Genomic DNA, 26,750 nt, shown 5'->3' with positions numbered 1-26,750 from the left:
ATGGCCCAAGATGGCCGCCAGCCCAGCGCCACAGCCCAAGATGGCCGCTAACCCAGCGCCACAGCCCAAGATGGCCGTCAGCCTAGCGCCACAGCCCAAGATGGCCGCGAGCCTAGCGCCACAGCACAAGATGACTGTCAGTCCAGCGCCACAGTACAAGATGGTGCCCGATGCAGAGGCGGTGCCCGATGCTGTTCCGGATGCCGAGGCAGTGCCCGATGCCGTGGCCAAGGTGGTGCCCGAGGTCGTTCCCGATGCAGTGACCGAAGCGGTGCCCAAGGCTGTTCCGGACGTCGAGGCGGTGCTCGAGGCTGTTCCAGAGGCCGAGGTGGTGCCCAATGCTGTTCCAGAGGCCGAGGCGGCGCCCGATGCTGTACCGGAGGCCGAGGCGGTGGCAAAGCAAGGCAAGACAAGGCAAGGATGACGGACATGAAATAACATACATTAAACAAGGACTCCGTAACACAGACTAATGCTGTGTTCACACCAAACGCGAATACAGCGTCTGGCGCGAATGATTTCAATGCAAAGTCAATGCAAAGGCGTGTTTACGCTCGTCTGGAGGTCTCGCGGCGCGAATGGTGCGTTAAGCGAACTACACTTTGTATTCATCAAAATATCCTAAAAAAGTATCACATGTTCTGAAAAAATATTAAGCAGCACAACTGTTTCCAACGTTGATAATGAATCACCATATTAGAATGATTTCTAAAGGATCATGTGATAATGATCCTAAAAATTCAGCTTTGCATCAAAGAAATAAATTATAATTTAAAGTACAATAAATTTAAAAACAATTATTTTAAATTGTAATAATATAATCACAATATTACATTTTTTCAGTATTTTTGATCAAATAAATGCAGGCTTGATGAGCATAAGAAACTTATTTCAAAAACATTCAGAATAGTAATGTTTCCAAACATGTCCGAGCAATTGGTAAAACTTATTGTTGGTTCAAGATACCTTGTATTACCAACCTGAACCTTACTGGAAATTGTTACTGAACATTTAAATATTTACTTAAACTGGATGAATTTAATTTAATTCAGAGACAAATTATCAAACATACAATATCAACCACGCAAAGACAAAGAAAATGGAAACAATAAACAAATGATGGGCATGTGGTAGTGCTTAATATTAATATTAATGGCTAATTAGTGTAATAATAAAAACTACTCTGAATTCTGACAGATTGCTGGGTTCATACATATCAAACTGTTTCTCTGCTTTTGTTTGAACTGATTTTCAGAAATGTAAAGGTGGTCGGTGATAGGTAAGCATTTGTGTATTAGCACCACACATTGCTGAGAGAAACCACGTCACTTCTGCTTAGTAAAGGCTTAAAGGCTTTGTTTTACACGACAGACTAAAAAAATGAATAATTACAAACACATTCAGTCATTTTACAGGAATAAACAAGAATGTAAGAATCTCCTGTTTCCTGTTCCTTTCCTACAGTATGTGTGTGAGAGAAAGAAACAGAAAACATGCTCTCAGCTAAGCCATGGTGAGTCAAGCACATGAAGCGTGAGAGAACTCTGAAAATCCATTGATATCAGTGGGAATAGTGTGTTGTCAAGACGGAGAGGGAAAACACAAACAAATATTTACATTAAGAATGGATTTTTCCACGCCTCAGTTTTTCCTGTTTCAGTCAGTGTTCAAGTGCAGTGATTCCCAACCCTGTTCCTGAAGCCCCACAATATTGCACATTTTCCATGTGTCCTTTGTCTTAAGGCCAAGACATCTGTGATCATGGCTCCTAATCTGTGGTCCTGTGTGGTAAAGTGAGAGAGGTTCAAAGATAGCTCTCATCACGGTCTTGCGACCAAAGATAGCCTACGATAATTTTATGACAGTATTAGAAATTCAGCATGATCATTGCACAGTGTATTTGCTGCTACGATCCATGTTTACGGACCAGTCAATAAAAATACAACATGATATTAATAAAACTGCATACCTCATACTCTTATGCCTTCCTCTTTTGCCGCTTTTTTCAGAACTCTTAAAAACTACAACTGCTAAAACTGTAATTCAACTTGGTCTTTATGTTCATCACTAGTGCATGCTGATCACATTTTATAGCCTTGCTAAAAGGTTCTAGGATTGCTAAAATTGTGTGTAGAAGGTTTAATACACCCATTTCAGGTTTTTAAGTCTCTATTAATGATCTTCTGGCCTGAATCAAGTGTGTAGAAATCAGGTGTCCAGGAACATGGTTGGGAACCACTGGGAACCATTTGTGCTAAACTGATTCTTAGTCACTAACTCAATCACTGCCGACTGAACTCTAAAATTGCAGACAATGTTTAGTCTAGTCTATTTTTGACTACATTTAATGATTTACACAGATGTAGAGGATTGAGTGACGCTACAGCTTCATTTTTGAAATGGCTTCACTTTTTTGAGGCTTTTTTGCAATGACTTTTTACTATGTGGAGCTAGTGTGATTTTAGTGGTGGTATGAAGTCTGTTGCCTTCAAGTTCACAAAGGTGTCCTATATAGGGTAAACGGTGGTGGAAAGAGTACTGAAAATTTGTACTTAAGTACAAGTACTGTTACATTGATGAAAACATGCTCAAGTAAAAGTACTGCTGTCAAAACAGTACTGAAGTAAAAAGTAAAAAGTGCTCCTCTCAAAAAATACTCAGAGTACAAGTTACTAGTTACGATGATTAGTTACCAAAAAATAGTCATATCAAAGATCTATGTGCATGGATAATAGTAACTTTGAACAAAACCCACTTTTATCTTATTGACAAAGTATGTTAATTAGTGGTCATGATACAGGGATTTTTAACTTCAATATCTGGTAGGAGTCGTTAAAGGGGTCCTATTTTGCTCTTTTACAATGTCTTCAATTTGTTTTGGGGGTGTACTAGAACATGCTCGTGCTTGGTGCTTCGAAAAACTAATTATTTTTCACATAATTTACATTATTACAATACCTTTCTCCCCAGCTTGGCCAAATGTATCGATTAGTTCTGGGTTTGATGAAGACCTGCCTTCCGAAAAACAAAATGTGTTGTTATTGGTTAGCTGTCCCAGTGTGTTGTGATTGGTGAACAGCTCAGATGGTGTTTCAGTCCTGCCCGCCCCTTGCTAAAGCAGCAAGTTCCCTCTGACAATGCTGTAGTCCTTAAACAAGCTGTTAATTGTAGTTCTTGAAAAAAAAAATTAAATATCTCCTTTTCGAGTGGACTTTGAGATTTTTAATTTGTAGATCTTTGTTATAACCAAACACACACACTACACACTGACAAAATTCAAAAAGTGAAAAAGCATAATAGGACCCCATTAAGAATATCTGCTTGTTACATCTAGGACATCATCCTTCACCACTTCTAATGCTCTGCCAGACATCCCCCAAAAAACAACAAACTGATTCAGCTTAAATATTAGTGTCTGAGGCACTGTGAGCACGGAGACTGTAGTGTGCACAGGGAATTACGCTTAGCTTAAATATGTAATATTAATGAAATAGTGTTAATAAATGGCTGCTGAGATATTATTCTCAAGAGGCTTGGACCCGGAAACAGCAGTCCTAACATCATGACTTAACAAGAGGATTCTCACAAACCATCAAACTGACTTCATCAGAGCAAGAATGCCATACAAGAGCCGGAAGCGACCGCAGACTATTTTGTTCCCAGTGTACTGACTTGCATGGTTCAACTATTTGCTACAAGACTAGTACTGTGCACTAAAAAAATGGAACATCAGATTGCTTTGGCCAGCAATGATTGCAAAATGTAGTGATACAGACAGTAGACAGGATATTTATATGTACAAATCAGATAAATACTCCATTCCAAAACATTTCCTTCATAAATTTACATAAATTAAAGTTCCATCTTTGACTGTTGAAAGATTTTTTGATGCATTTTACTTACAACCAATAACATTTCTAGAATTATATTCATCAGTCAGGTGTGGATATATTCTGAATGGTTGATAACTTTTTACAAAATTTTATCCAGGAGCAAAGAGAAATAATTTCTCTAAAAATAGAGATTGCGACTGCACACAGTCTGCGCGCAAGCAGTTCATTGTTATAAGTTAGCACTATTTGAGAACTCACACCCAGTTTTTTGCGATTACATGACAGCGTTGTAATATAATAATGCGGAATACCTGCAATCCCGCGCAGACATTCAGACTGTAATTGACAGGAGACGGATGATTGTCAAACTCTCTGTCGGAGAGGAGAGAGATACGCAGATTGTATCGGTGTATATTCAGATACTGTGGAAAATGAGTAATGGAACCATGTCAGATATTTCAGTATCGGTATCAAAATATAAATATTTATGATAACACTACCATGTAGTTTGTTTCTCCAAACTCTGAGTACATAAATACACGAAAAGTTCCTTCTCTGTAGAGTTGTGACGTTCGCGAACGAACCGATTCTTTTGAACGGCTCATAAACATGAACGATGGGAGCCGAGTCGCGACTGGAGAGGAGCCGTTCTTTCTATCGTTCTTTTTTCCTATGCGTGTTCATACAAATGAGCTCCGCCAGGAGACAGAACAGTTATAGGGGGAGGGGCGCACCCAGCGCAGGCCAACCCTTTATAGCGTGATGATATTAGTTATTAGTTGTGCATGCATTTACATTGCATTTTGTGTTCATTTAAAACTTATTTTAAAATCATTAAAAATGTTCTTTTGTGATACTGTACTTGTATAGAAATGTTTCACTAAAAGCTGTTTTCCACAGACATTCATTGCAGCCCACTTTGTTATTGTTCATTGACTTGAAGGGGCTGATGTCCTATTTGCAAAGTTTACAGTAGTAATAGTATGTAGTATGTAGACATTTCCATTTTATTTATTCTAATTTTATCTACTTAAAAAAAAAAATAGTTTTCTATCAAAATGTTCTTGTGTGATAACAATGTTCTTGTGTGGAAGTGTTTGTAGTAAAAGCTGTTTTGCACAGAAATTCATTGCAGCCGGCTTTGTTTTTTATGTTTATTTGTGAGTAGGTATTGTATGAATAACATAAGTCAACGTAGTTTTACACACACACACACACACACACACACACACTTTGTACTAAAGGTAAATCAAAATAATGATGTCACTGTCTAAGCAGAGGGATTTGTGCAACCCTATGGAATATAGTCGACACATGAGAAATGAGGTAATAATCAATATTTCAGAATAATTCAAACTCAGATATTGGTGTGTGATATCTGAGCTTTAATTATTTGACTACAAATCTCACCTCATAATACCTCCCAGTGATTATTTCCAGGATAAACTGAGATGCCCCCAAGCTGGCTCCTTAAAACTGACTAAATATTTAAAAACATTCTTTTGAACGGCTCTTTGAAAGGAACGGATCGCGAAGATCCGGATCCCCTCAAAGAGCCATAAATCCCATCACTACTTCTCTGTCTGATCAGCTCTTCACCTGCTGCAGCGACGCTGTTCCCGGTTCAGATTTCAGCGCTTTTATTGGTCCGTTTATGATCGGGTATCTTTATTGGCTGCTGAAGTGCCTTCAAAAGTTTGAATATCAATTAAAATTGTGGGCGTACTCAGTAACGAACTATGTAGTAGACTATTTTGCTTAATTTGTACTTAAGTACAAGTAAAAGTACAGCTTTAAAAATATACTCAAAAAAGTAGGCCTACCCAAAAAAACTACTTAATTATAGTAACATGAGTAGTTGTAATCTTCCCACCACTGAGGGTGACCACAGGTTTAGTTTATGTGTTAACTATGCATGTTCTACTAACTTCTGAAGTTTCCAAATATTAAAACCTACTTTTGAAACTTTGAAAAGATTTAGAAAATGTTGTGGCATTTTCAATGCAATGCAATGGCATTCATATATATTTAACAGTGTCTTAAAAAAATAAGTTTTTGAGTCACAGTACTGTATGTTATATTTTTCATCTGTGGGTAATGTTCGAGGACGTGCTCAAGAAGTGCCTGCCAATAACAATTTACAGCATCAACATTTGTGGTACTGACATCTAAACATTGTACTTGGCAGTAGTTGTCTAAAACAATTATGCATTGATACTTCTTTCACTTCAGTGAGATTATGCTCAGAGGGCATTGCCGGATCCTGGCAGAGGAAATCAAGGCAGCTGTTTCTTAGAGATATACAGCACCTATATAAAGAGAGGGATGTGCAAAATCAGAACAAACACTGGTTTTAAAAGTGTTGGGGAGAATCTAATATTCATCAAATCATCCAATTGGTCATTAGAACAGTAAATGTTTTAACCCTCTGATGTTCTTCGGTCACTTTTGAACACACAAACATTATTATATTCTCCTTATACGTTCAAAGGAGGAGCACCAGAGGGTTAAATATTTGGGTATAGTTGACATGTAACACATTCATGAACTTTGATTTACTGTATGAACTTCAAGATTTCAGGTTAACATTTTTTAGGTTAATGTTTTTAACATTGTTAAAACAGAGATTAGCCAACCCTGCTCCAGGGGAATACCTTTCTGCAGTCATCAGCTCCAAAGTAACTGCCTTTTTTCTTTTTTAAGTAAACACCTTGTAACCTTGCTTGTTTGCTTGTGTTTGATTTGGCTTTGTGAAGAACTCTACAAGCATGATTGACTACCCATTTTGTGGTGAGGCAAAATTATTTTAAGCTTTCAATTGTTTAGTTGTTAAAACCTTTATATTTTAAAATAATGATAAAAGGATTAGCAAAACGTACTTTATTTATTGATTTTATTAATATTGACAAAAATGTATATCTCAATATTTTTTTTCACTATCTCTATATCGATATGCAGACAATAATTTTGCAATCCTTCAAAGAATGTGTGCAAATTTGCAAATAAGTTCCAGTTGGTCTTTTGACTCGCTGCATTTTGCCTATTATTGTATGGAATTACTAGTACATAAAGATATGAGGCATTATTGATTTAAACATGAACCAAGTTACTGTACTAAATATTTATTTTAATACAAGAACAGTGCTTTTTCAGTACAATATATGTATGTAATGAATTAACTGTGCTTTGCAAACAGTACTCTATTAGTAATCGACTAACAACGTGACTACCTCTTTAAAAAAAAAATGCAAAATTTGCAAAATGTAAAGATTAGAACACAACACAATATAACATTTTTGCACATTATGTTAATATAAAAGATGAGGGGAAAAAAAGACAAAAGGAACAAAATAAATAACACAGACACTGCTCTGCAGTACGGCTCCGAGGTTTTGGTGGACCACAGATCGGAGGTTGTGACATAATAGGTGACCTTCTGCAATTTATGGGACAGCGTTTGTCGTTTTTTTTGTCATATGGTGTTTTCTTTGTGAATGTTTCTGCCAAGGTCTGTTGTGTCTGTTCTGTTTTTGTGCCATGTTTGTAGCAGCAGTGCTGTTTTGTTCAGCACGAAGCCTTTGATTCTCTTCAAACTGTGTTTTGTACGTTGTATGGAGATGATGGAAGAGGTTGGTTGTGGCGCTCTGCTATGCGGCAATCTGAATGCGACAAATTCTACAGATGGGCGACTTCTTTTTTGTCAAAACCAAACCATCTCCAGGCTGAAGAAGCTGACCCACATCTCGCGGTTAACTCTTCTGGCACTGGTTTTGAGGATGACTTTGTATTTTTGCTTTCTTCGATCATTTTTGTGTTGTCGCGCTCGAAGCTAGATAACAAGTGACTGATGAGTAAAACACTCACGGCACACTGTAATGATGTAAGATGTCAGGGGCACTGAGGCATTATGGGCAGTTCACCGTTCGGAGGCTATTCCGGTGGATCTCTTGGGAAAAATATATTCCATCTTTTGGACACATCATTATACAATGCATTGTTCTTATGATGCAATCACGAAGCTCGCCACTTGAGGATGCCACAGACATTCATGAAAAACTTTTTAACTTCAGACTTCAGTTTTCCGCTAACAACGCATATTTTGCCTTTTCTAAGCAGCTATTTTATTAATCGTACATCGGCTTTACTCTTTACGTTTTTGGATTGTTGCTTCAACTAATAAAAGTCATAACACACAGGTAAGAACTCCGTGGTTGTTTTGCAAATTAGTAGCAGCTTACTCATGATGGAGGAACCGTAGACAGTAAAAGAAATGGACACAGCGACCCCATTGGAACTCAATTGAGACAAGTGAAGCCCTTTTTTAGCACTTCCGTTTCTGACGCGCAGACTCAAACTAAGCTTGACGACGTCAGCAACCTGTCTGACAGATGTAAATGTTCTAGTAGCTGTGCGTGCAAACTGCCATCGTTAATCTTGCAGAGACGGCGAGCTTGAGCGGGGAGTTCTTTGTCGTGAGTGAAGAGTAAGTATTCTGATTAATTATGTTGTATAGTATTTTAAAATGTAATGCCAGTACGCCATATTAAGTTAATTGCCTGCGAGCTTCTCCTCCTGTCTGTATGGTAATGCGACAGAGAGTCGAGTGGTTATGACGCAATCGTTAGCCTATTTTTACAAAAACTGTTTCTACGGGGCCATAATGTAACATAGAAGGTGATGGAGCCCTTTATACATTGTCGTGTATCTTTAGAAATAAATAATGGACAAACGGAGTCTTTAAACACCTCAGATGTAAAGTTATTCGCTGTGAAAGTGACGCCAAAATGAATGGGAGTCAATGGGATGCTAACGCAAGTGAAGTTCTGCTACAAGATGGCGGCACCCGGCCGACTTCAACTTCCGGTCGACTTCCTTGCCACCTGGGAGGAACGATCATGATTTTGTGCAAAAAAAAAATAATAATAATAAAAATTCCTAAAATACAGTCAAACAAACCCCTACATTACTAAAATCGCTACATATAATTGTTTAGAAGGTTATAGTGTTTGTTATTTGTTTTCTCTTTAACTTCCTTCATCTCTTTTCATGGTTGGGAGGTTCAATTGTACAAATTATGAAATATTCGATATCCCAATTTTGCATACCGTCCAGACAAAAATTAGGATATTATCTTCTAAACTATATAACGCCCACCCCTAGCCTTAACAATATATTGTTCAAGTCATTGCATTGCATATGGTTATTATGATATATGAGAACTATTTTTATTTGTGATTCATCGCAGTAAAACACACTACTTGCATCAAGTAACATAGTAAATATATAAAATAATTACATAAAAAATACATATATTTTCAAGCATTGTGTAATTTATTGTTTGCTGACAAAGTCTGCTTGAGTAATTTTTAAAAGGCTCATTGTTGGTTACTGTGTTTTCTGTTTCTTTTTGCATACAAAAATAGAAATCAGAGCTTAAACTCCTGGAAAAACTCTGAAATGAAGCAAATGTTTTTTGCAGATTACATGGGAGCACACATACATCATCAAGAGGAAGCATTGAAAGAGGAAATGTGTATGACCACAGAGATGCTTTAAAATGATAAAATAACAAATCTTGGCAGCTCTTGGCATGTTCTGCAGTTAACCTTAACTTTCCAAAGATCTAAAATGTTACGCTTTCTAAAAGCAGCAAACACAGCCATCAGTATGTGCAATGGTCTGTATTTCAGATTTTGAGATACAATTTAATATACTGCCTGTTGTGGGTTTTATTTTATTTATTTATTTTATTTTTTTATGGAGACCTAGCCACTAAAACATGATGTAAACATGTTTTTCATGGGAAATAGGCCAATTTTGCATGTTGCAAAATTGTATGGGAACAGGGCATGCTTGTATCTCAGGAATGTACTGAGATCACTCACCTGTCAATTGGGGGCTTGTCCGTGATAACAGAAAATTAGTTTGTTTAAACAATATTTTATTGGCTGTGCCACTTGCACTATAACATTTAAAGTGTAGTGTTATAGCATAAATCTGTTAAAATTACTTGCTCCTATGATACTAGGATGTACTAGGTGTGTTGCCTGAGCATTGCTATGTGGTCTATAAGGTGCGCAGGGTGGTTGTTTTCTAGGCAAAGAAAAAGTCCCCCCCCTTCAACTCAGCTCCTAGTGACCTACTGCTCAGCACATTTTGTAAATGCATTTCTTATTAGGGGCCAAGCACCGAAGGGATAAAACAAAATGATTTTTTCTTCTGATTTGTTGGATAAAGGTGAATGCACCTCATAAATATAAATTTGGCAAACTCCTCCTAGACCAGGGTTGGGCAACTTCGGACCTAAAGGGCCACTGTCCTGCAGAGTTCAGCTCCAACCCTAATAAAACAGACCTAAACAAACTAATCAGTTTCTTCAAGATCACTAAAACAGACAGGTTTGTTTGATTAGGTTTGGAGCTAAAGTCTGTAGGACAGTAGCACTCCAGGAACAAAGTTGCCCAGGCTTGTCTTAGACCATTGTCCAATTTTCATAAGAATCAAACCATATCATCTTCAGACCAACTAAAACCAAAGGAATTCAAGTTGATCAGTTAAACCGAGGTCAGGTGATATATATATATATATACCAGATTTTTGGCCAAAACATTCAGAAGTTATTAGAAGAAAAAAAATAAAATAAAAAAAATAATATATATATATATATATATATAGATATATATATATATATATATATATATATATATATAGATATATAGATAGATAGATAGATAGATAGATAGATATAGATATATAGATATAGATATAGATATAGATATAGATATATACTGTATATATAATATATATTTTTCTAATAACTTCTGAATGTTTTGGCCAAAAATCTGGTCTCCTTACATTCTGTAACACACGGACTCGAGGACGGAAGGTAAGAGTTGGTTAAGTTTATTTTCAAACTGAGGTATATTGAATACTGGAGAGATAAAAGTGAGAGAGTTCAGAGGGACCGTTGAGCAAGGCTTGGATGGCAGGATGGGGTATTGGTTTTTACTGAGCAGCTGTTGACCAGGATGGAAGGAACGTTGCACACACCTCGGGGGTAAACTCAGGAGACGAGATCTGGGAAGAGGGATTGCTGGACACTCAGGAGGAATGATGGAGGAACACTGGAGAAACTAAGAAGTCTAGGAGAATGGATTGACGAGGTAAGTAGAGAGGTTTTCTTTTCACTTTCACTTTTTTTTCACTAGTAGAGAGTCAGTGCAGGTAGCTTAGAAACAGGAAGGGTTCCACTTTGCAGCTACGAGATCAGACAATGTTGGTGACTGAGGTGTGTGCTTTTATGTGGTGGTGAGCTGATGAGATGATCAGTGCCGATGATTAGTACTCAGGTGATGGGGTGCACTGTGATTGGCTGAGTGATGAGCCTGACAGACTTGTGACAGTACCCACTCCTCCAGGGCCCTCTCCTGAGGGCCTAACACCCCGATGACGTGGTGGTCTCCCTCTGCCCTGAGGAGCTGGATGATCTGGATGTGCCATATGGAATTCCTCTAGGAGTGTGGGATCAAGGCATCCACTTCCACCACGAAGGGGAGTTCTGGATCTGGATGAACTAGGAGGGGAGTGGTTGTGAAGGCTTGCTTCAGGATATGTGGCCATAGCCTTCCCAGTCGACTAGGTACTCCAGTATACCACCACGCTGCCGGGATTCCAGAATCTCCTTGACCTTGTAGATGGAGCTTTCCTCCAAGAGCAATGGGAGAGGGGGTCTCCTCTGTCCGGTCAGGCTCTGTGGAGACAGGAAGGTGGAAAGGTTTAAGCAGTCATACATGGAAGGTGGGATGAATTCTATATTGTGGAGGGAGTTGGAGCTTGTAGGTGATGGGATTGATCTGTTCCAGAATTGTGAAGGGGCTGACTAATCTGGGACTATGTTTCCAGCAGGGCAGGCGCAGTCGGATGTCCCGAGTGGACAGCCATACCTTCTGCCCATGATGGTAGGTATGAGTGGGTGCCTTATGAAGGTCGGCTGCCGTCTTCTGTCTGCGCACTGCCCATTGGAGATGGTGGTGAGCCTCGTCCCAGACTCTCTCAATCTCCCGAAACCAGTAATCTACAGCAGGAATGTCGGAGGGGTCCCCTGAACAGGGGAAGAGAGGGGGCTGGTAACCAAGTACGCATTGGAATGGTGTAAGACCTGTGGATGGTTGACAGAGGGAGTTCTGGGCGTACTTGGGCTAGCCCAGGAACTGGTTCCATGAGTCCTGGTGGCCATGGCGGAAGGTCCTGAGAAATCGGTGGGCATACCAACATCCCGGGGGTCTGTAAGAGATCGTGAAGTTGAACCAAGTGAAGAAGAGTGCCCATCTAGCTTGGCGGGGATTTAGGCATTTTGCTTCTCTAAGGTGTTGTAGATTCTTATGGTCTGTGAGAAAGGTGAAAGGATGAGCTGCGCTCTCTAGCCGGTGCCTCCACTCTTCCAATGCTAATTTGATGGCCAACAGTTCTCGGTTTCCAATGTCGCAGCTTCTTCTTCCTTGAGAAGAAGGCACATGGATTGAGTCGAGGAGCAGAGCCCTGCCGCCGGGAGAGGACTGCTCCCACTCCGGTGGTATAGGCATCCACTTCCACCACGAAGGGGAGTTCTGGATCTGGATGAACTAGGAGGGGACTGGTTGTGAAGGCTTGCATCAGGGTGGTGAAGGCTTCGGTGGTGACTGAAGTCCAGGACAGAGACTTGGGTTTATTGCATAGGAGATTGGTTATGGGACTAGTGATGGTTCTGTAGTTCTTAATGAATCTAAGGTAGAAATTGGCATAACCTAGGAAGTGCTGGAGTTCTTTGATTGTGGGTGGTTGTGGCCAGGAGGTGATTGCTTCTGTCTTGCCCCATCCATGTGGATTCCCATTTCACTGATTAAATAGCCCAGGAAGTGCATGGAGGATTGATGAAAAGTGCATTTTTTTCCGGCCTTTAAGAAGAGTTGGAATTGTTGGAGTCTGGATAGCACAGTCCTTACATGCACACAATGTTGAGTAGGCCATACGGCATTACCATATGAGTTGGTTCTTTTCAAACTGTAATACACTGAATACTGGAAAGATGCAAGTGAGAGAGTTCAGAGGGGCCGTTGAGCAAGGCTTGGATGGCAGGATGGGGTATTGTTTTTTACTGAGCAGCCGGTGGGGTGATGTCATGATGTCGTCTGCAAAGCTTTAACATACATCAAACTTCATGTGTCATTGTCACCTCACACTGACCACACCACATCAATTTGGTGACAACCTCCTGGACCATTAGTCCAATTTTCACCAAATTCGACCCAAATCATCTTCATACTATGTCAACAAAAAGTTATGGATTTTTGTTTACCGCATTAACATATTTGATGGCATTATGCCAAACTGTTTCTGAGGCTGGATCTCTGCAAAGCTTTAACATATTGACTCCAATCTTTTTGTGTGTCATTGTTACTTCACACTGTCCACACCACATCAATTTGGTAACAGTACCACCTATTGGTGAAAACTGATGATGTCTCTCTTGTCTGACACAGTCAGAGCCTAAAAAGTCAGGAAACAATTAATGAGGGTATGGGTGCAATTTTGAACACATCAAAGGTGTAAAAGCCCTCTGAAATGCATTTGAGTTGGACTGAAATCTGATTGCACAAACCACTTTGGCACATTGGAGATGCAACTTGAAGTGTAAATGCATATCCTTGTTGAAGAGACATACTATGTAAACATATACTAGCTTTCTGGCAGCTAGATACTATAGCGCAACTGCAACATGCATCGCCTTTTCATCATGTATTTGTGTAAACTGCCACAAATAAACCTCATCTTTCAATATTGCGTCTGATGTTGAACAATGAAATAAGTAAAAACACATGAAGTGGCAAGTGTGAATAGGTCCTTGAGTTCAGTGAGTTCTCTCCTAACAAGGTGATGATCTGAACAGATAAAAGAGACAAACAAAATATGCAGAGCTCTGTTGGATTTTATTTTCACCAATTTATTATCCATAGATAAAAAAAAATTCTAAAAACCATACCTTGACGATTCATGATATGAGGTGCCTTTAACGTTGGTAGCAAAATTGGTGAGTACTTTCATGCCAAAGTATAATACTCCTGGCCTAAGGTTTGTTAAATCAGTGTTTCCTAACCCTGTTCCTGGATGCTGTACACATTTTGGATGTCTCGCTAGTCTTAGTAATTTATGTGAGGTCTTGGAGTCTTTACTATAAGGCTAATGAGTTGAATCAAGTGTGTTTTATTTGGAAGAGTTCAAAAATGTGTACTGATGAAGTTCAGGAACAGGGTTGGGAAACTTGAAATTCTTAACCATATAAGTGCTTGCCTTAGCAAGGACCCCTAATAAAACAAAACAGATTATCAAGTCACTTTTATTTATATGACATTTTTAACAATACAGATTGTGTACTGCACAAAATCTGCACAATGAAAAATATTCAAAAACAGAGTTAATGGTTAGCATAATCTAACTGTTACCTTAGCAATTACCAACTCAGAGATTATCACCCGGTTATTCAACAAATGCTACAATATTTTGCACATTCAATTATTAATTTATTCCCCCTCTGTTCATAAATGTTACCACTTTTTGGACATGAAAATAATCTTAAATCTTAAAATATTATTAGTATACAAAAAAAACATTAATATGGTAATTAGTCCCCACCTCCACTCAATCGCCCCAGCTCAGAACTGCTCCACTTTCGCTGAGTTAACTGAGTAAACTCTACACAATGGCACACAGTCTTGGATTCATGATTGATGCTATGTTATTCCTTTCAGTTTTGAAAATGAATCTGTGTATGAATGTATTGAAATTCTAAAATTTACTGAAAAGCTGTCTTAGTTCATCGCAATCTCACAAAGTTCTGTTATAATCAGTCAAGCTCTACACTGCACAAGGAATCTCTTATTCACATCACATATGTACTTTGTTTCTTATAATGAGAGGATTCACAAGTGCGTAAAGCTCATAACCGATTATACTATTAAAAAAAACTGTTTGAGCAGTGAGTGGATTCTAACTTAAACACGTCTGATAGCTCATTGTATTCGTGAAATCAACGAAATATGTCTTTGATTAGCTGCATTTACTCAGCACTGCAAAGACACATTTTAAATAGAAACCTTTGACCAGTATAGTATATTAAAAACACCAGAGAGAATATGTATACATGTAAAAAAAAAAAAGATATAATAATAATAATAATAGCCCTTTAATTATTTAAACAGGAAAGATAGTGTTACAGTACCTTGAGATTTAAATCTTTTTTCTGACCTGTTGTTATCTCCGGTGGAGTGGGTCCCTATATTACAGTAGTATCCGAACTTAACAACATACTGTTAAAACTATTATTGTCTCTGACTGACAAAGCTTTAAGATGCCAGGAGGGATGCATTTCATATGCGATTAATCCAGACTTCCCATGCATGTTAGCTTCATCAGAAGCCAAGAAAACCCACTAGTGTCCTTACAAAGCACTGTTTACCTCAGAGCCTAACAGTGTTCTTAAATGCACTCGTGTAATTGGACTCTTTTTCTTTTCAGGGCATACCTGGTATACCTGGAAATGATGGTCAGAGGGGAATGAAGGTGATGATTTTTATTTTTTTTATTTGCTTATTTTTTGTTTATGTTTCTTATTTGCTGTTGTTTAGAGGCTATGACTCATGTTTTATTTTCTTTCTTAGTGAGCTGCATGCATTTTATAGTTTATAAGTATCACTATCATAAATTTAGCTACCCTTAATATATTGAAAATGTACATGTTTTTTTAAAGGGTGAAGCTGGTTTGCCTGGACCAAAAGGAGCCAATGGTACACCTGGAGACCTTGTAAGTAAATCCCCGCAAAAATTTAAGCACTTAAAAAAAATAATGAAACAAAAGTGAATAACTTTCCACGATGCATTTGATATGTTCAGTGATTTTGGCACAGTGGTGGCCTAATAGTTAGAAAATCTGACTTGTGACACATAGGTCTTGGGTTCAATACTCAGTACCAACAAGAAATGTAGGTGGGGGAGTGTGTGAATAGTGCTGTCTTCCACCCTAAATACCCATGAATGAGTGAACCAATAAAAAATAAAAAATAAAATAATAAAAAGCATGTTTTTGCCTGTAAATTAGTAAATAAATGATTTATTAGACTATTTCATCATATACAGTTGCTGATGTCCATTATAGAATGCCTTTGCATGCTCAAAGCTAGCGTGCCTGCACCTACTGTAATATTTAATGTTCAAGGTGCTGTGAAGATTATAGGTTCAATCCCTAGAGATGTAGTTGCATATAATGTTTACAGAGAAGGTGATCACATAATTCTAAGTGACAAGCTCAGTGAAAACCAGCCAAGATGGTAAATGAAACCATCAACAAACAATAAATTGTGTATAAGATTTCTAGTTCCTTAACTGTACTGTACCTTTGGTTGGTGCTGGTCTCTGTGTGTTAAGTTTTGGTAGTATATAGGACAGAAAGACCAAAATAGCAGTAATCACTTTTGGGCAATGTATTCTTCTGAGTCGTTACTAAGCTACACTGGTAAACAGTTGCAGCTATTACTCATAGTGAGACTCACACTGACGACACAAACATACTCCAGTGTGGAGCTCAGTTTGAAGCAGAGTCCTGTGAGTCGATGGGATTTGGAATAATTCAGACCAAGTTTGTGTGAGAAAACAATGTAAGTTCTGGACTGACCTGACTAAAGCTTTATTTAATGTATTGGAGATGGTAAAGTGTATGCAATTTAAGTGCTTAGTATGTGTTAGGGTTAGGATATATGGTTTTAGAAAACCATATATCAGAAGTTTAAACTAATATGGTTTAAAATGCACAATTTCAGCATGATAGACATGATAACCAAAACCAAACAGATGTTTTTTAGCAAAGTTGTGAAAGCAACTAAAGGCACCGAGGTTGCCAGGTTTTCACAAGAAAACCCACAAAATCGTTACTCAAAATTAGCCCAAAACTAGCACAATCGCATTTTGAGGGGGTCCCCAGTTAAAAATCACATTCTGACGGGGCAAAATACATGTTATTTTTTGGTGGGGTTCCCCTGCTTAAATTCGCATTCCAGGGGATAAATGTTGGAATTGATTCAATCCGCGGACATGAAAAACATCCCATGGCAAAAGTGTTAAAGTAGCCCAATTCTGCTGAAAACCAATTACTTGGCAACACTGAAAGGCACAGTCCATATTTTGGTAAAGGGAGCGGGGGGCAGCAGTGGGATTGAGGATTTTCAAAATGATTTAATAAATTATCTGTGGGGAATTTTGAGCTAAAACTTCACAGACACATTCTGGGGACACCTGAGACTTATAATATTATAAATCTCCTTTAATGTCAACCAGAAACAGAATTCAAAAATTCAAAGAAGAATTCAAAACCCATTGTACTAATGTGCAGTTTTGTATTTACAAGTGAAATAAAATATTAAAATTTTGGATTTTTGGAACACATTTTGAATAAACATTACAAAGCCTTTTTTTTTTTTTTGCAAACATTTGCATGGATGAATCTCACACCAAAATTGGTAAACTTGTATTGCATTTTAAAGCTCAGAACATCAGTTTGACAGTGTCTGTTTTTCTACAGGGCGAGATGGGATCGCCTGGGATACCTGGATCAAGTGGACAGCCTGGCCCTAAGGTCACAACTCATGTTTTTACCCTCTAAAATGCAGTATGTCCTCTGTAATGTTGAATTCACATGGAAAACATTACAGCAGTTGATTACTGAGTTGGAGTCTCTATTACATTATTATTATAGTGATTTCAAAGCAATTGCAAGACAGATGGTGAAATCCTTTTGTTCTGTCTGCACAGTTTTTCTCAATCTCCTTTCATCATCTGTGTGGACATGCATGTGGATTGCTACATGTGATGTGTAATTGTGCAGAACAAAAGCCATAGCTTATAATGGTTACAAGCCTTCAAACTTGTTCCGCTTCAAATTGTGTTTTTTAGATTGAGTCCAAGGAAGGAGACAACAGAGTATGTCCAGATTTCAAATCTCTAGACTTCAGAATGCTAGCCAACAACGCTATCCTTTATGACTCATTGACCACTTTATGAGACAAAATAGACATTTTTCATAAAACTATGACAGCATAAGGCAGAAATATGTGCACTGTTACGTTGCGTACTAAATATTCTCAGTGACTTCCAAAGAGAGATTTAACTGTCAACCTTTATCTTTGTTTGGGGTCAAGTTTCTTCTGCTTAGTAAGGCTGCGTTTATTTCACAGTAGAATAATAATACGGAATATTATTACAAAAAGTTAAAGGCTCTTTTGTGAAAACTATGAGATTCTTTGTTCTCATGATTACCCTACAGAAAGTTGAAAGGAATAGCTTTTAAACTAGATCTAATTAGAACTGGAACACATTAGTCAAGACCAAATCATTGAACAAATTCTCTTCTGCTTTTATCTTTTTTAGTTCCGGATTAAAATAAATAAATAAATAAAAAAATATACATATATATATATATATATATATATATATATATATATATATATATATATATATATATATATATATATATACACAAACAAAATAAGCAAGACCTTTGAAGTTGAAACTGATTAAATCTGCTTGAGGAACCTCTAAATATGCTCAAAAAAGCAAAAGAAAACTGTTTACAATTTGAATATTTGTTCAGTTTCCATGGACTCAGCATCAAAGAGTCACTTTGAATGTGTCTGTCATCTCTTGTCAGTTAAATGGATTTGACTCATAAATTGACAGTGCAGTGATCAAAGAATTAACCTGGTTCACAGATTATATCGCCATCTGCAGTCGGAATTGCTAATCCCACAAATGCATGAACATAGAAAGGTCCTTGATTATGATTTGAATGTGTGATTTGAGACTTCCTATTTTAACACAAAATTTGCAAATTCTTACTTGCTAATTTGAATACTCAAACTCAAATTTTCATTATTAGGGCACTAAAGGGGACAGTGGAGAGCCCGGTCAACCAGGACCTCCAGGGTTAGAGGTAAAATCCTATGCAAAATAAACAGCATCAGATGGTTGAAGGAAGAGAAACATGCACAATAGGCTGCAATAGTTATTATCTTTACATATATATATATATATATATATATATATATATATATATATATATATATATATATATATAATTTATTTATTTATTTATTTATTTATTTTTTGATCAAGGGTAAGCCTGGAGAACATGGGGCAGCTGGCCAACCTGGACATCCAGGAATGCCAGGATCACCGGGACTGAAGGTAAGTTATTAATCACAGCTCCGAAAGATTCATCATATGTGGCCCTGGACCACAAAACCAGACATAAGGGTCAACTGAGATTCATTCACTTCCACTGATGTATGGTTTGTTAGGATCGGACAAAATTTGCCCGAGATACAACTATTTAAAAATCTGTAATCTGAGGGTGCAAAAAAAACAAACAAACAAACAAAACAAAAAAAACCACGAAATATTGCGAAAATCACCTTTAAAGTATTCCAAAATTAAGTCTTTAGAGACATATTATTAATCAGAAATGAACTTTTGATATATTTACAGTAGGACATTTACTAAACATTTATATGGAACATGATCTTTACTTAATATCCTAATGTTTTTTGGCATAAAAGAGAAATCGATAATTTTGACCGATAAAATGGTGGCTACAAATACAAATATTCTCTTAAAAATAAAGGTGCTTCACAATGCCATAGAAGAACCTTTTTTTCTAAATGGTTCCATAAAGAACCTTTAACATCTGAAGAACCTTCATGTTTCACAAAAGGTTCTCTGTGGCGAAAACATTTTCTTTAGATTATAAAGAGGTAAGAAAGAGATGGTTCTTTAAAGAACCTTTGACTGAATGGTTCTTTGTGGAACCAAAAGTAGTTCTTCTATGGCATCGCTGTGAAGAACCTTTTAAGCACATTTATTTTTAAGAGTGTACACTAGAGTGACTTACGATTGGTCACATTTTACATCTGGGGTTTGGATGTCTCGAACATTTACTAAACTTCCTGAAAATGATTTTGTTACTGTATCCATATTACATTTATTTCTTCTGATTTAACGAGAAAGAAAACTCTGACTTTGCATTTTTGGTCAGTTTTGGTGGTAAAAGCCCACGTTATGGTGAGCACATTTTCCAAGTGTAGCTCTAATAACTTTAGCAAGGTAATGATCATTTCTGCCATGGCAAACAAAAAATAGCACTCATGAAAATATTGCTTGTGGTTTACAAGCATTGGCCGCTTTCAGTGAAACTAAATGAATTATTGACAGCTGTTTTTAAATTTAGAGATACATTTTAATTACTGTAGGTTTGCTCTCTGTGTTAGAAGTGGCCATTTTGTTATGAATCTATCATTCAAGATGACCGTATAGCGTTTTGAAAACATTCTGAAATATGGTTAAGCAGCAAAAACTGCCCAACACATGATACTGTACACGTGATAGACCTCATAGAAACTCATTTCATCTTTGAAGGTTTTCAAGTTTCAGTTGAATTCAGTGATTTATGACAAGTTAAGAGGCATGCACAAATCATATGTACAGGTTTAAACCACTAGTGGAAATGCAATACTTTCAAATTTATTCATTTTGCAGACGCTTTTATCTATAGCGGTTACTTATGAAGAGTACAACAAGTGATCATCTTAAGGAGGCAATAACATGAGATGTTCAAGCAACACAGAGGTCAGAATAGTGCAAGCTAGAACATGAAGGGATAGTGAATAACAGTGAAAGGACAGATTTTTCTTTCTTTCTTTCTTTTTTTTTTTAGCAGGATGCACTTAAGTGCTGACAGTAGAGATGAGTTTGCAGCTGTTTCTTGAATACTGAGATATTGAATATAAATTGAGATTGGCAGGGAAGACAGAAGATGTCTGTCTTTGCTAGGCTGAGCTCCTTTCACCCATGCCAAGAGACCGCTAGGCAGTTCCCATGGGATTTTCTAGTTCAAATGAGAATGAAAGCTGTATATTATTTATATTAATTTGTCTCAGTATTTTTGAGAAAAAAGTGGGTCAACACAATTGCTCAGTGGGTATTACTGGTGCCTTTCAGAAAGTAGGTCCTTGGCTGAGTCCTTGGTCCTAAGGTCCAGGTTTAATAGAAAGATTTGTGTATTTGGATTCTCTTCTAGCTATAAGAATTAGATAAAGATTTGATCACAAAATAGATCAAATTTATGCAGAAAGGGTTCATAACATTTCTGTTGCTACTGTATTTTTATTAACTGTGATATTTTCCATTAAACCCTATTGTAAAATGTTTTACAGGGTCAAAGAGGAGAAGCTGGTGAAAGAGGAGTAGATGTAAGTAAACCATTTACTGTAATAATGAACTTGATGTTTATAAGTTACTGGACTGTTCAATTAAAACATTTTTAAAGTTTAAAGCTAGTTGCAGTTTACTGACATAATGCTAGAGCTAAAGATTAGGATTTTGGTAGAAATGTATGGAGATAAGGAATTTGAGGTGAAAACACTGCCTTCCTTTTAAAATGGAATAAAAAGCCTAGAAAATCATCATACATTCTTTGTTATATGTAATCATAGTGGTCGTTTCAAATGTCTTTTGGCTTTTATTCCCGTGGAAAATGTGGCCATTTTGTGAGTTCTTCTTTTTACCATAAAAACACAGCTGAAATGCATAAATGTAAAATTGTCAGAATTAATTACTGCATGCTTAGAATGACATGTTATGTCTAAGATGTTGCTTCTGGGAGCCTTGCCTTCGTGTTGCTGTAATAGAGGCCTATGATTTCCTCCATGTGGAAAATGCAATCCAGTCATAAAAATGTGGAATGTCACGGAATTTGGCAAAATTTGGAAGAATAAATCAAACGTATGGCTGTAGAATTATTTGAATGACAAGATGAACTAGTGTTTTATAGGGCTCTATTATGGTTAAAATTGTAATAAATTATCAAATTGATTGGCCATTCTGTTTGGTTATTAAAATGTATTTAACACATTAGAAACACAAATTTAAATGGCTAACATAAAATTTGGGAACGATTAAACAATCTGATAGGGCTATAATCATAAAATAATTATCTGATATCTGTGATAAGAAAGATTAACATTTAATTTAGCACTAGGTGTCAGTGAACAATTCCCTGTCAGTGTTATTGATTTTTATGCAAGCTAAAATAGACTAGTTATGAAATTCATTTTGCAAGATTTCAGGTACCTACAAGTTCTAGAAGTAGCCCCTGTTGCATGCAATATAAAGGATTTTATTGAACATGCTTATATGTTCATGAACTTTAGATGTTGAACCTACATATTTATATGTATGTTTTACTAAAACATGTTTATGCAACTGAACAGGGGATGAAAGGTGTAAAGGGAGATTCTGGGCGACCTGGTGTTCATGTAAGTTTCATATATATGTGAAAAAAAAAAGTTTAATCAGTTTTGCACATTAAAGAATTAGAAATCAAATAAATAAAAACGAATGCTTTAATAGGAAGACGTACTGTAGCATGAAATTCTGTATCTGAAATTACAGAATCAACCACAAGGTGGTGGAGTTCTTCTTGATAGTAACAGTGCTTTATAGCCATATTGTAAGTGCAAGGCAAGGCATTTTTATAACTGCATACAGCATGGTAGTTCAATTGAAGTATTAGCATAAAGCATTGTTTATTCAGTGGATCAATATTTTACTAAATATTTTACTCGGGTATATGGAACTGCAATGACAGCTAAAAATATATTATACACTTTATATACTAACAAAACTCCTAGTATCACTTCATTACAGTATATGTATGGACTGAACAATTAATAAACAATTATATTTAAAATATTTACTTATCTAGTGCATCTGCAGCATTGTTTGATCAATCAGTTTTCTGGCAGTTCTAAGAACAATTAGCATTGCATATCATTTAGCAAAATCATATATTTGCCTTGTGAAAAGTTTAGTTGTGTTATTGTTATGAAGCTCTTTTGTGATGCAGTTCTGACTTCTCTCTTCATAAACAGGGTTTACCGGGACCAGCTGGCCAGAAAGGAGAGGTGGGCGAATCTCTGATCTGAATTCACATTTCCCATTAGCTGTACTTTGAGTGTGTTAAGTTGTATTTGTGTGCGTGTCAGAAAGGGACATCAGGAGAGTCTGGTCAGAGGGGTCAGATTGGCCATCAGGGGCTCCCTGGACAGACAGGACAGACAGGACCCTCGGGGCCTAGAGGACTGAGTGGAGAAATAGGCCCCCCGGGACCACCTGGACCAGAAGGACAACCTGTAAATATCAAGTTTCCAAATAACTATATTGTTTAGCACTGTGTTGTATTGTAGCCTTCTTCTGAAGGATAAAATGTTGCATATACAATTAAATAGACACTCTTGTTCCAATGATGACATGCATTTTTTTTTATAGGGCAGAGAGCTGTCTGAGCAACATATTCAGCAGATTTGCAGAGATGTCCTTCGATGTGAGTACCCAATATGATCTCCCAGTAATGCTCTATTGCATTTTCATAAATTAAATGCATAAACAAGTGAATCTAAAACCAGCTCAAATCACACTTTTTTTATAGCTTGTATATACACCCCCTCTGAATGTAAAGTTAAATTTAATAATTAACTCCCCCAAACACACACCAATATATGTCAAATAAGTAAGTTTTTTTTAAATTAAGGGTTGTAAGTAGAAGTAATATTCTATCATGCAGTGTGTCTTCCTTTACATTTAAGTATATAGCTCTGACCCTTAATGTCACTGGGTATAAAGGTTCATGACAAACTGTCACATCTATCCTTTCAAACACCTCAAGACAATCTGATTGCTGTTCAACTGATGATTTTACGTCAGAAAAAGACTGACAAATGGGATCTCGCCTGAGAGCCCAATCACCTTCGAGTTGTTACAAAAAGAGCCAATGGTACACAGAGTCCCTTGGTCTGCGGAATTTGCATCGCGGGCTCCGCCCTGCAGAGCGGTTATATAAGGAGCAGTGCAAGCAACTCGCACTCAAGTCTTCGCTGAGGAGCAGAGACCAGTGACCCTGCCGTTCAGCAGAACAGCGATGTGGCAAGGGTCCCATGGCACCCTGTCTTGAGGCCAGCATGAGTGCGGGCCTATAGCTAACACAGAATATACTGGGTAGCATATTCCAGCTGGACGTATGCTAGCAGGCTGCCTGGTCGTAAGAGGCATCATCAACCAAAGGTGGTGATACACATGAACTCTGAGGTACCCATGCCACAGGGTGAAACTTTCAACGACAGAGCTGGCAAGGGGCTTGCCAAGGGAAAGACACATGCTACGAAGAGACTTACTGTGGACATACACACATGGGATTGCCCAGAAAGGGGAATCACAACACATGGAGGCACCTAGTCCCACACAGGACTGACCAAATGTATACAAGTGCTGCTGGACATCAACAGTGCTGGAGGAAACCAGGGTTTTGAACAAAGGAACTCACCTGTCCGTGGGGGGGAATGGTGCACCAAGCGGATTGACACCAAGCAGGTCCTTACTGGCCCGAAGGGGCGAGTGCCCGGGAGGACACGGCCTCTACACAGAGATTATAAAATCTCACAAATGTGTTAGGTGTCGCCCAGCCCGCAGCTTCACAGATGTTAGCGAGGCGCCATGTACCAGCGCCAGGAGGAAACTACACTCCTAGTTGAGTGAGCTCTCACCCCTAGGGGGCATTGCAGGTCTTGAGTCTGATAAGCCAGGACAATAGCTTCCACTATCCAGTAGGATAACCTCTGCTTGGAGACAGCCTCTGCTGGCCTCTGTTATAAACAAAGAGCTGGTCTGAGGTCCTAAGGCACTGAGTTCTGTCTACGTAAGTGCGGCGCGCACGTAATGGAAAGAGCAGCGCTAGGGCTGGGTATGCCTCCTCCAGGGGCAGCGCTTGAAAGTTCACAACCTGATCCCTAAAAGGAGTGGTGGGAACTTTGGGCACATACCCAGGCCGGGGTCTCAAGACAACGTGAGGGTTGGCCGGCCCAAATTCCAGGCATGCTTCGCAAACCGAAAATGCCTGCAGGTCCTTGACCCTCTTCACTGAAGCCAAAGCCGTCAGGAGTGCAGTTTTCAATGATAGAAACTTTAGCTCTACTGAGAGCAAGGGTTCGAAGGGAGCCCTCTGCAGTGCCGATAGAACCACTGTGAGTTCCCAAGAGGGGACTTGCTGAGGGCGAGACAGATTGAGCTTCCTGGCCCCTCTCAGGAATCTGATGATCAGATCATGCTTCCCAAGAGACTTACCTGCAACAGGGTCATGGTGAACCGAAATGGTGGCCATATAGACCTTCAGGGTGGAAGGAGACAGCCTTCCTTCCAACCCCTGAAGAAAGGAAAGCACTGACCCAATTGGGCATTTCCAAGGGTCCTCACGACATGAACACCAAGTGACGAAGAGGTTCCACTTCATAGCATAGGTGTGTCAGGTGGACACGGCTCTAGCTGAAGTGAAGGTAGCTACCACCTGAGGTGACAAGATACCTAAACCTTCCGTGACCCATCCAGAACCCACACATGTAGATTCCAAAGATCAGGACGCGGGTGCCAGAGAGTGCCCCATCTCTGAGAAAGAAGGTCTTACCTCAGATGAATTGCCCAGGGAGGGGCTGTTGTGAGGAGTACAAGTCCGGGCAACCAGGTCTGGCTGGGCCAAAAAGGCGCAACCATTAGGACCTGCTCCTCATCCTCCCTGATCTTGCACAACGTCTGTGCAAGCAGGCTCACTTGGGGGAACGCATACCCAGCGGCCAGTTGTGTGCCAGAGCGTCCGTGCCAAGCGTGCCCTTGGTCAGGCAGTAAAACAACTGGCAGTGGGAATTTTCTGGAAAGGCATGACAGCGGCCGCGGATGCCATATGCCCCAGGAGCCTCTCAAACTGTTTCAGTGGAACTGCTCTCTTGCCCTCCAATTGTCTCAGGCAATTCAGCAGTGACTGCGCGTGCTCATTCGTAAGCCAAGCGAACATGGTGGCCGAGTCTATTTCCATACCGAGAAAAGAGATCCTCTGCACAGAGGAGAGTTTGCTCTTTTCCCAGTTGACCTGAAGAACCAGCCGGGCTAGGTGTCTGAGCACCAGATCCCTGTGCTTGCACAACCTCGCTCAAGAGTGAGCTAGAATCAGCCAGTCATCAAGTAGTTGAGGATACGGATACCTCGTTCCCTGAGAGGAGCCAGGGCTCCCTCCGCAACTTTTGTAAAGACATGGGGAGACAGGGCCAACCCGAATGGGAGAACTTTGTACTGAAATGCCCCACGAAAGCAAACCGAAGAAATGGTATGTGTTGAGGGAGAATGGAGACATTATAGTAATGCTGCAAACCAATCCAATGGACGAATGCATTCAAAAATGCGCTTGAGTGTTTGCATCATGAACGGAAGTCTGTGAAGAGCTCGGTTCAAGGCACGCAAGTCTAGGATTGGCCATAATCCACCTGTTTTCTTGGGTACTATGAAGTAGGGGCTGTAAAAGCTGGACTTCATGTCGGCTGGAGGGACCGCCTCTATCGCACCCTTTGCCAGCAAGGTCGGAAACAGCCCGCGCATGACAGGAGCATCTTTGCCCACCATTGTCTAAGGAACACCCCAAAACCTGGGGGGAAGCCGGGCGAAATGAATCGCGTAGCCGAGCCTGTTAGTTCGGATGATCCAGTGGGATGGCCTGGGGAGCTCTAGCCAGGTTCCCAGAAACAGATCCAGCAGGGTAAAGGGAACTACAGGGGTACCCACAGTGGGTCAGCGAGCTTGAGCAGACAGTCCCGGCATGGGAGGCGTAGCGTCCCTTAGCTGGGGCGGAGTGCGGGCACTCGTCTGACTCCAAGTAGCAAAGAGGGCATGAGAAGGCACTGCGATTTTCGAGCCAGCTTTGCATGGAAACTGGCAAGGGGAGAGGAGAATGAGAGCAGCAAGCAA

The 26,750-nt window shown here is 39.0% G+C and overlaps 1 protein-coding gene across 2 annotated transcripts in view; it reads left to right on the top strand.

The window, feature by feature from the left end:
* Nucleotides 1-26,750, top strand: part of col21a1 (collagen, type XXI, alpha 1) — a 115,112-nt gene that overhangs the window by 65,389 nt on the left and 22,973 nt on the right. For both annotated transcript variants that reach the window (XM_026224742.1, XM_026224740.1), the window contains 10 exons: nucleotides 15,384-15,428; nucleotides 15,616-15,669; nucleotides 17,440-17,493; nucleotides 18,793-18,846; nucleotides 19,029-19,100; nucleotides 21,125-21,160; nucleotides 22,181-22,225; nucleotides 22,841-22,873; nucleotides 22,955-23,101; nucleotides 23,238-23,292. In XM_026224742.1, the coding sequence (XP_026080527.1) occupies nucleotides 15,384-15,428; nucleotides 15,616-15,669; nucleotides 17,440-17,493; nucleotides 18,793-18,846; nucleotides 19,029-19,100; nucleotides 21,125-21,160; nucleotides 22,181-22,225; nucleotides 22,841-22,873; nucleotides 22,955-23,101; nucleotides 23,238-23,292 (595 nt within the window). The remainder of the gene's footprint in view (nucleotides 1-15,383; nucleotides 15,429-15,615; nucleotides 15,670-17,439; nucleotides 17,494-18,792; nucleotides 18,847-19,028; nucleotides 19,101-21,124; nucleotides 21,161-22,180; nucleotides 22,226-22,840; nucleotides 22,874-22,954; nucleotides 23,102-23,237; nucleotides 23,293-26,750) is intronic.

Source organism: Carassius auratus, chromosome 38 (assembly GCF_003368295.1).
Source record: "Carassius auratus strain Wakin chromosome 38, ASM336829v1, whole genome shotgun sequence".
NCBI lineage: Eukaryota > Metazoa > Chordata > Actinopteri > Cypriniformes > Cyprinidae > Carassius > Carassius auratus.
This window is presented reverse-complemented; position numbering and strand designations above follow the sequence as displayed.